This window comes from Trachurus japonicus, chromosome 23 (assembly GCF_045865225.1).
Source record: "Trachurus japonicus isolate A0001 chromosome 23, Traja_1.0".
In the NCBI taxonomy this organism is placed as follows: Eukaryota; Metazoa; Chordata; class Actinopteri; order Carangiformes; family Carangidae; genus Trachurus; species Trachurus japonicus.
Genome location: NC_140929.1, coordinates 20,777,104 through 20,787,155, shown reverse-complemented (window position 1 = coordinate 20,787,155; position 10,052 = coordinate 20,777,104). Strand labels below are relative to the sequence as shown.

Sequence of the window (10,052 nt, the reverse complement as noted above, 5' to 3'; positions counted from 1 at the left end):
ACACACATACACAGTGTTTATATGCAGTAACACACCAGCCAGCCACGAAGACTGCAAACTAACAGATGTGGTTATTGATGTTTAAAGCTTAGGTTATGCTCTGTGTCAGACATCCCAGCAGCTACGCTGGCAGGCCAGAGGGTTTATGATGATATCAAAATACAATCACACCGAATCCCACATAAACCTTACGCTTATCTTACACATGTCCAATCATGTCGAAACATTGCTGCATTTCCACACATAGCCTAGTGCTTATTCTCCTGTGGCTGTGTGGTTGGTCCTCTGGCAAAAACCTCATCAAGACTATAAGTGGGATATTACTGTACGTAAGTTTCCTCTGTATCTGAATGTTTGTTTCAGCCATCAATGCATTTACAAGGCATAGGGGTTCCAATACAGCCTGGATTTATGGTTATCAGAAAGACAGGCCAGATCATGTAGCTGTTTAGCATGCTAATATCAGTAGTAAGAAGAGCAAAAGCAAAAAAGCTTACTTCGGGCACTCCGACGAGCCAAAGAATTTTCTTTAAAAAGCCTAATATCAGTAGTGATCTGCCACTGGAGGTTGATCCTGACAGGTTTGATGCTCCCAACATTTATTCTACACTGGTAAGTAAACAGCTGTTAATGTTAATGCTGCTTATGTAACAACAGCAAAAACATCCATCGAACTCTTTCAATTCAAGTCCTGTGACTAATAATAATATTACGCCTGCAGTCCTAAAGTCTTCACTTAAGAACACACTGAACAACACGATGCAGTTAAAGGTTTAATGTAATCCACACAACCATAAGTGGCTGGCTTCAATCGCATTTAATGTTTGTGGTTGTTTTCTTTGCTTAAATTAATTGAACCAACAGAAAATATGTCCTAAAGCATTTCATTCACGATTCACATTCAAACACTCGCACTACGTCTGGTTTCCTGGCGAACTGCCGCGCTGTTGCACCCGTCGCGTCCTCTGAATCTTTGAGTCCGAGCTGCAGAAGCGTCCTAGCTGCTCCAGCGTGCTGCCCGATGCAGGCCATATGAAGAGCTGAGGAGAGAGGAGAGGAGTCAGGAGGTTGGTTAACACCATATTAATTGATTCCTTTTATATGATACTGGGCAGTGACATTTCATTTTACAGTCTGTGTATATCTATTTACTGTCACTGTTGCAATAGATGATCTTTAGCTGGCCTCACATTAAAAAGTCAGTGTGCAAAGATACAGAGGTGATGCAGCAAAGAAAAAGTGATTCAATGCTTTTTGGTGCATTCAAAAGGAAGAAGATCCCACATCTAAAGTTTGACACTCAGCTGGTGACAACCTCTTTTTTTTTTTGAAGATATTTTTTCTTGTGGTTTTGTTTTCTGATCACACATTGAAAGACTAAAATACCGTTCAGTGGTTCACAATCTGTCTGCAGCAGGTTTCATATCACTGCTAGTTTCTAAAATGAACAGCAGCCAATGACATTAAAGGGGACATATGACTTTTTGAAGGCTCTTTAACATACACTGCCCATCCAGAAAAAAAGTCACCACTTGGATTTAACTAAATGAATAGGTAACTGAATAATTACTGCATGGATTATTATGTTTCAGCTGGCAACAACTTATTTAACCCTAACTGATGCAGTCTCATTTCTTAAACAACCATGTCAGAAGACACATCGTGTGGTCGTGGAGAAGATGTCAATCTGTTTCAGAGGGGTCAAATAATTGGCATCAAGCAAATAAAACATCTAAGGAGACTGCTACTAAAATTGGGTCCAGAACTGTCCAACACTTTATTAAAAACTGGAAGGACAGTGGGGAACCATCATCTTCAAGGAAGAAATGTGGTCCAATGTGACCACAGAGTCCAGACCTGAACCCCATTGAGAGTCTTTGAAAAATGAATGCAACTCTGGACGGAAATAAATGTTGTGACATTGCAGAAGCTTATTGAAATGATACCACAGCAAATGCGTGCCGTAATCAAAGCTAAAGGCGGTCCAACGAAATATTAGAGTGTGTGACTTTTCTTTTGGACAGGCAGTGCATATTCGGGTGTTTGTCTTGTTTTGTCAGAATTGACAAAAAAATCTGTAATTTTCAGGCTCTCTAGGTTGAAATCCATGTGGTTTTATGAGCCGTTCGCTCAGTTGTCTTCCAGTGATGCAACTAGTTTTCGAATTTGCGTAATACCACCTTTACCTGGTGCCAGTAGAACGGGCGGGGCAAGTAGTGGTTCATTTGCATTTAAAGGGACAGGCCCTGAAACCAGCCGTTCTGAACAGGGCTGTTTTGAGAGGATGAAAAGAGCTGTGATGTTTGATCCTTGGGGTATTTTGATAACAGAATGTCACAGACATGTCTTTAAGACACATGGGAACTATTTTAATTTGTGGAAAAGGGGCATAATATGTCTCCTTTAAGTCTCCAAAACACGGTGAATAGGATCTATATCCTCAACATTACAGTATCACACTATTTTCTACAACAGCTACAACAGGTTTGTAAAGTTGTGTCAGTTCTATTCTTACTAGTCTTGAGAGAAGAGAGATCTCACTATGCATATTAGCACCAATCTGGGTTCAAAATGTGCCGATGGACAGTGGAGGTGTTGTTTGTGTAATGATGTCAGCACCAGTTCACCAGCTGAAGCTACAACACACGTCACACCTGCTCACCTGTTCTTCCCTTTGTGTCCCGGACATGAAGATCTGCTCCCAGCTGCAGCAGTGTTTTTATAACGGACGTGTGTCCCTCCTGAACACGACAGAGCAGAGTTCATTTGCATACAGTCATTTACTGGGTGTGTGGCTACATGAATAATTCCACACCAGCTGTTTTAGTCTACTCTGTATTGATGTATTCATCATGTCTATTGATCTTGGAGTGGCACTCGTGTCTTTGTTTTTCCCTTTCAGAGTTGAGGGTCTTGTTTGTGGCACAGACAGTAAAACACTGTATGAATGAACTTGACTTGAGATGATTCATGACTAACTCATGATTCAGTTGACGTTCATTATTTTAGCAATGATCTTCCAATAGAAGGACACAGATAAGTGTAAAATTGCCAACTCCAAAATTAATTTGTGAATCATTCATACACGTTCTTAGACTGACGATGTTGTATTTGCATTTTCAGTCACACAAAATCTTGCAGATCATTTTTTAAAATTTAAATATTAAATCAAATAGCAGTGTTGTTCTGTAAGGTTTCTGTCTCTGTCTGTATCATCACATCTCTCCGTATCAGTTGAAAGAAGCAGAGCTATGATCATTAGCCTGGGTCCCGTCTGAATCAGAGTGTGAATGAGCCACAACTCTGATTTCTGTCAGGGATTCAAACATGTGGTGTGGTGTTTATGCTGTTTGGCTGGAAAACAACCGTGCCAATCCAACATTTGTAGGAAGGATGAGGATGGAAGGAAGGAGGAGTCTATGCAGAGCTAGAGAACTGGTGACAGACTAGCAACTGTACAGGTTGATGTAAATCAATTTGGCAACTCGATATCATCATATGAATATGAATACAAATTACTTTATTAATCCCCGTACGGAAATATATACTGTCTAATATACATATATTTATTCAGCTGATGGGTAAAAATGTTAAATTAAAAGCTCCAACCATTGCTGTGTTGACTGAAAATGAGGTCATTAAGTCATGACAGCATATGACATTGAGTAGTTGCAAGCATACTTAATTTACATATTGTAATTACTTGATTATAGATTCAGTTTAGGTTAGTTTATTTTAGCATGATATAATAATTAAACTGCTTCATTTAATCCAGGAGAGACTTGCCTGTCTATTTCAGCTCTTAAAGGGAGAGTAGCATTTTTTTAAAGTGGGGTTGTATGATCTACAAATAGCCCCTAAGTACTTTAATTGCAGTAGCAGACTCTCTGCACTCCTCCCGTTAGCAACGCCAGCCCATAGCCCTGCCCAGAGATTTACAACATACAGTGTTGTGAACAGACCCAAAGAAACGGCCTATTTTGACGGCCTAAAAGAGGTTTTACCTGAAAAAAAAATACACAGTTCCATTGTTCGCTATAATATAATTTTTTCGAGCCCTTCAAAGTGCAGGAAAAACGCTGTTTTTATTTGGACCTAACCAACTGCTGATCGGCGGGCGCTAACCTTGGGCGGAGGGATACGTGAGTTGGTTAGGTCCAAATAAAAACTGCATTTTTCCTGCACTTTGAGGGGCTGGAAAAAATTATATTATAGCGAACAATGGAACTGTGTATTTTTTTTCAGGTGAAACCTCTTTTAGGCCGTAAAAATAGGCCATTTCTTTGGGTCCATTCACAACACTGTATGTTGTAAATCTCTGGGCAGGGCTATGGGCTGGTAAATGGTAAATGGACTTGCACTTATATAGCACTTTTCTAGTCTCTTGGACCACTCAAAGCGCTTTACAATGTAATCGTCGCATTCACCCTTTCACACACATTCATACAGCACTGGGCATAGTGCAGGGAACTAAGCATTCACACACATTCATACACCCGATGGACACATCGGGGGGCAAGTGTGGGTTCAGTGTCTTGCCCAATGACACTTCGACATGTCGACACTAGAGGAGCCTGGAATCGAACCACCGACCTTCCAGTTAGTGGACGACCCGCTCTACCTCCTAAGCCACAGCCGCCCGGCTGGCGTTGCTAACGGGAGGAGTGCAGAGAGTCTTCTACTGCAATTAAACTACTCAGGGGCTATTTGTAGATCATACAACCCCACTTTAAAAAAATGCTACTATCCCTTTAATCAGTTAATATTTTTATCCCTTACTTATAACTATGTATCGTGTTTCTCCATTATGTTTAAATAACTACTTAAAATGTTCATCCCTTCACTTATTTATTCAGCTTATTGCTCTTGTGTGTTACAGCTGATTTATTTTTTATTTACACATGTATACATGTTACTCATTCTCGGATGGAGGACGGTCTAACCTTTGCAGCATAATGCAGTGCAGTGAGCTGGATGTTAGTGGCTCTCTGGTTCACGTCTATATTGAGCTCTTGCACCAGGAACCTCAGGGCCTCCTCCTGGCCGGTGACAGCAACCTGATGCACCAGCTGAGCCCCGAGTTTGTCAGCAGCTGTCGGAGACGCCTGCAGAGGACACACGTCAGGTCGTGACCAAAGATAAATATCAGAATTTTCCCATCAGCCCTGAGAAGTTAGTGATTTCACAGTCACTCTACCTGGTGACCGTCTAAAAGCAGCCTGGCCACGGGGATGTGCCCATTCCTGACGGCGTCCATCAAAGGAGTGACTCCACAGCTGTCGGTGCTGTCTGGGGTGTAGTCACAGCTGGAGGAAAGGCCAGTCAGTCAGTTAGATTTAAAGGGATAGTTCAACATTTTGGCAAATTGTCTTAGCAGTAGGTTTGTTACCTTTAATTGTCGGTGCAAGCTGTTTTTAGAACGGCGGAGCAGAGTCGTGAGCTGCTCAGAGCTACGCTACGGCGGCTCATGGGATTTCTTGGTTCCCTCATCAAACTCATCAAATACACAATCCAACAACTCCAAAACGCTCTGGTGGACAAGTTGTGACCTGCACATTCACCACGCTATGAGATAATAACACAATGTTACGCGACGGAGTTGTTTTTGTGGTAAATTCAGGAAAAACCACTGATGCGCATTCCTGTTGGGGGCAGTTTTTCAGCAAGCAGTCTCTGCATTTACCTCGAAAACAACTCTGTCTCATAACGTTGTGTTATTATCTCATAGCGTGGTGAATGGGCAGGTCACAACAACAAGAGCGTTTTGGAGTTGTTGGATTGCGTATTTGATGAATTTGATGAGGGAAACCAAGAAATTCCATGAGCCTCTGTAGCCTCCGTACTCCCATTAGCCTGCGTAGCGTAGATTTGAGCAGCTCGCGGCTCTGTTCCGCCGTTCTAAAAACAGCTTGCACCAACAATTAAAGGTAATGAACTTACTCCTAAAACTATAGGGATTATGGCAACGGGCCAATTTGCCAAAATGTTGAACTATCCCTTTAAGCTGCAAGTCGGAGTGCCTCCTTTGGAGTAGTTGACCTTTCTCAAAGGCACCTCTTCTTTGGCTGTGAGAGAGGATTAAGTCCTTCCACTTTTTCCCAGTCCAGATTTATTCTGCCAGGCCAGGGACTGAACCCTCGGTCACAACTGAGAGTTATTCCTCCGTTCCTATTATTTTAGGTTGTTCTGAGCCTCCAACTGGGATCATTTAAAAACACATTACAGAGGTATGTTTAAGAATCTAAACTGGTCTTATTTTGATTTTGACTTTGATATGATTTGTTTTTGGGAGCATTCCTATGAAACTTCTACCTACCTCTCCAGCAGGACCCTGACGACCTCCTCACAACCGTGCATTGCTGTCGGATCAACAGAGAGAGCCGGAGTTATAATTAGATCTTTGATTTGAGTATCAAACACATTATTGAATATTTAACCCACTCAATCCTATTGGATCTTGGAGGATATCAAGACAAATCCTGGGGGTGTCCTCTCACATATCACATGTCACACATCCATCCATATGGACGAAGCGGGGGTCCTTCACCTGCAGTGTGCAGCGGCGTCCTGCGCGTCTTGCTCTCTGTCCTCCAGACATCTGGTGTGGTGAGCAGCAGGTGCTGTACGACCAGGGGGTCTCCCTCCCTGCAGGCGATGTGGAACGAGTTCCAGCCGTCCTTGTTTCTCAGCGCCGGGTCGGCACCGTGACACAGCAGCTCCTGGATCACGTCGAGGTTCCTCCGAGTGCAGGCCATCATCAGAGGAGTCCTGAGGAGACACAAGAGGAAACACTGTCACCTGTAGTAAGCCCCAACCCAGTAGCATCTCCTGGCAGTAACATTACAAGCATAAGAGAAAATACAAATTTGTATTTCTAGTTATATGGAAAATATATTTTGAAGCAATTTTTACAATAATGTACAAAAGTTTTAGGCATTTGTGCCTTAACTATTTTTATTCATGTTTATGTTGAAAGTACAGGAAACTGAAAATTGTCTAACTGTGTCTGTTTATGCCTCATCTTTATATAATAGCTTGTATTCTGTGTATTTTGTGTAGGGACTACAGATGGAAATTAGATGGGAGCTAAATCTGGCGCAACCATCTTTTCATTTTTTTTCCTTTAAATGATTAATGTAATTGCACATTGTCCCTTATTAAACTAATAAACTAAACAGTATTGTTATGAAACAGTCTTCACCTTTGATGAAACAGTAGTATTTACAACTCAATCATGTAGCTACCCAGGTATAGAAGAATTAAACATGAGGCAATTTATTTTTGATTTAATTTTATATCTTTCTTGATATCACTATGTCAAGGTGGTAGGCTACATTGCACATCGCACACCAGCGATGAGAACACACAAAGGACTGAAACCTGTTTACCCACAGCTCGGGGAAATCTAAACACGTCGCGCTGAATGAAATGAAGGAAAATGACAACATGAGCGAGTGAAAGCAAAGAGACGTTTTACCGGTGATTTGCCTTTTTTTGTCGTTATTTCTCTCTATAATCTATCTATTGAACACGGCTCTATTCCCTGAGCTTTCTGTTCACTCTCCCTTCGCAGGTGGAAAAGTGAGTCTCCTTCGAGCCGGATTCGAACCAGCGACCTAAGGATTTCAGCGTAACGCCACTACAGTCCTCCGCTCTACCAACTGAGCTATCGAAGGGAGCTGGACTCACATGGTCGATAGTGACGTTTTATAACCAACAGAGGGCGCCCTGACTTCATGTCTGTGCTAATCATCATAACTAGGTCACCACCACCACTACACCGAGCCCCGGTCCCTCACCAGTCCGCCTTCTTCAGGCTGTCCACCGCGGCCCCCTCCCGCAGCAGGCGGCTCACACAGCCCAGGTGACCCATGGATGCAGCTTCATGCAGCGGCCTCTTGTAGTCGTTGTTGTGCACCTCCACGTCCACGCCGACAGTCTTGATAAGATACTCCAGGATGTGCAGGTGTCCGTGTCTGGCGGCGTAGTGCAGCAGTGTGTCTCCAGACCTGCTGCTGACGGCGTGGAGAGTCTCTGAGCCGCCGGACTCGAGCTGCTCCTGCAGGGCGCCGAGCTGTCCGTCCTGGGTCAGCTTCACCAGCAGCTTCAGGCGGCCGGCCTCCATGCTGCTGAGCCGCAGGTTGAAGGCTGTTAGTGGGGCACAGAGTCACAGAGAGACCGGCCTCACTCACAGAGAGCAGATAGTTACTCTCAGTTGTTTGAAGACATAAGACATGCTGCTGCTGCTGGAAACAAGCGCCTGCTGGTTTGTTTTCCCGTGGAGTTGTCAAAAAAATGAACTGGCCAACCATGACGTTACACTGTGGCATAGAGCGATATGAGGCAAGGCGCAAGGCATCTTTATTTATATAGCGCATTTCATACCAAGGCAACTCAATGTGCTTTACATAAAGACAAAACATTAAAAAAGAAGCATAAGACAGAATAAAAACAAACAAAACACTAAAAACAGAGTTAAAAGCAAGAGCAAATAAAAGTAAAATAAAAGAAAATAGATAAAGTTTTAAGTTCTCAGCTATAAGCACGTGAAAAGAGAAATGTTTTTAACCTGGATTTAAAGGTGCTGACAGTTGGGGCTGATCTCAGTTCTGCTGGTAGTTTGTTCCAGTTGTTGCAGCATAACAGCTAAATGCTGCTTCACCATGTCTGGTCTGAACCCTGAGCTCCACTATCTGACCTGAGTCAGTAGATCTCAGAGCTCTGCTGGGTTTATACTCTACTAACATGTCATTCATGTATTCTGGACCTAAACCATTCAGTGATTTGTAAACCAGTAGCAGAACTTTAAAATCTATTCTGTAGCTGAGGCGTAGAGGCGTTGCAACAGGGCGTTGCAACAGGGCAAGCAACCCAGACTTTTCCCTAGGGCCCCGAACTGGAAGGGGGCCCCAGAGGCAGCTGACATTAGTCCATATCAATGACAACATGATGTCGTAAAATGAAAATAAAAAGTAATCACCAATGGTTTTGGATAACAGTTAATTCTTTTGACTGCAGGGGTGGGGATGGTGGGAGGCCTCCAAGGTGCCTCTTGCCTATGGCCTCCCAAATGTCTAGAAACACTGCTGCAGAGAGGCAACACTGAAAATAGGAAAGAACGTTTTTATCATCACCAGTGACAGGAATAACAGCGTTACTAACGCACTACTTTTTTCATTAACAAAATCATTTAGCCTAAGTTAGGCTACTGTTTCCCCGTTATAATGCTGTTACAGACAATAAAATGCGCCGTTACTTACTTGACTCAAGAAGTCCCGTCACAAAATAAGAGGCTACACCAGTGTATGTTATATACACCTTTTTCAGTGCATCAACTACTTTGAAAACAAGCTGTTTATCTGGAACTAACCTACTCGTCGCAGATCCTGTCTGTGCGGAGGAATACTGAGTGAGTTGGTTAGATCCAGATAAACAGAAACTTAGGGTTATGGTTAGGGGGTTAGGGGGGCAAGTACAAGTAATTTGACATTTTTGAGCATTTTATAAAAACGCAATAGTTACTTTTACTTGTAATTAGTTACTTTTATAATGTAGGCTAATAATTCAGTTACTAAGTCAGTTACTTTTTGAGGAAAGTAACTAGTAACAGATTACTTTTTTAAGTAATGTGCCCAACACTGATCATCATCTTTATTAGGCTATTATAATTATTATTGAGTGGCTAAACATGACTGGACAGCTGTGATGATGATATCCTTTTTGTATTTATGAAATTCATTTAATAAGAAACAAGTTACTGATTGGAAAAAATAATCTATTATCATCAGATCATTTATGTACTTATCGATCAATATCAGAAAATTCACTGCACACCAAACTATAGTGCCCATGACCTCATCCATTCATATGTGATGAGCCCAACTTGAACTAGGGATAAACTTTAGTTGTCCTTTGCAGCAGAGTGAGATCGAGTGAGACCGCAGGCATTATGGGAAATGTAGTTTTTGTGGGGACATGCGCTACGGCTTGATAGGAGTGTTTTTGATCATGTATAGTTAATGTGTTATCAATAGTAATTCACCGTGTATTAA

The 10,052-nt window shown here is 42.3% G+C and overlaps 1 protein-coding gene, 1 long non-coding RNA gene and 1 other non-coding gene across 3 annotated transcripts; 1 reads left to right on the top strand and 2 right to left on the bottom strand.

The window, feature by feature from the left end:
- The first annotated feature begins 356 nt into the window (after window positions 1–356).
- LOC146962908 (uncharacterized) lies at window positions 357–853 on the top strand. Its single transcript, XR_015035101.1, has 2 exons — window positions 357–446; window positions 538–853. It is a non-coding gene; the product is annotated as an uncharacterized LOC146962908 (long non-coding RNA).
- On the bottom strand, window positions 761–8,302 carry ankrd16 (ankyrin repeat domain 16). The gene is made up of 7 exons (XM_085769525.1): window positions 7,800–8,302; window positions 6,548–6,768; window positions 6,317–6,359; window positions 5,198–5,306; window positions 4,944–5,105; window positions 2,663–2,741; window positions 761–1,040 (listed from the first exon to the last, which is right to left on the bottom strand). Exons 1-7 carry the CDS (start codon window positions 8,123–8,125, stop codon window positions 889–891), a joined length of 1,092 nt encoding a protein of 363 aa, XP_085625651.1. The 5' UTR covers window positions 8,126–8,302; the 3' UTR covers window positions 761–888.
- trnay-gua (transfer RNA tyrosine (anticodon GUA)) lies at window positions 7,589–7,676 on the bottom strand. Its single transcript is given in 2 exon segments — window positions 7,589–7,624; window positions 7,640–7,676. It is a non-coding gene; the product is annotated as a tRNA-Tyr (tRNA).
- Window positions 8,303–10,052: the final 1,750 nt, after the last annotated feature.

Coding starts and splice junctions, on each gene's coding strand:
- ankrd16 (XM_085769525.1), bottom strand. CDS start 8,125: ATGGAGGCCGGCCGCCTGAAGCTGCTGGTGAAGCTGACCCAGGACGGA. Junction 6,769..7,799: donor AGCCTGAAGAAGGCGGACTG/GTGAGGGACCGG, acceptor GTGTCTCCTCAG/GACTCCTCTGATGATGGCCT. Junction 5,307..6,316: donor GTCAGGGTCCTGCTGGAGAG/GTAGGTAGAAGT, acceptor CCTTTCCTCCAG/CTGTGACTACACCCCAGACA.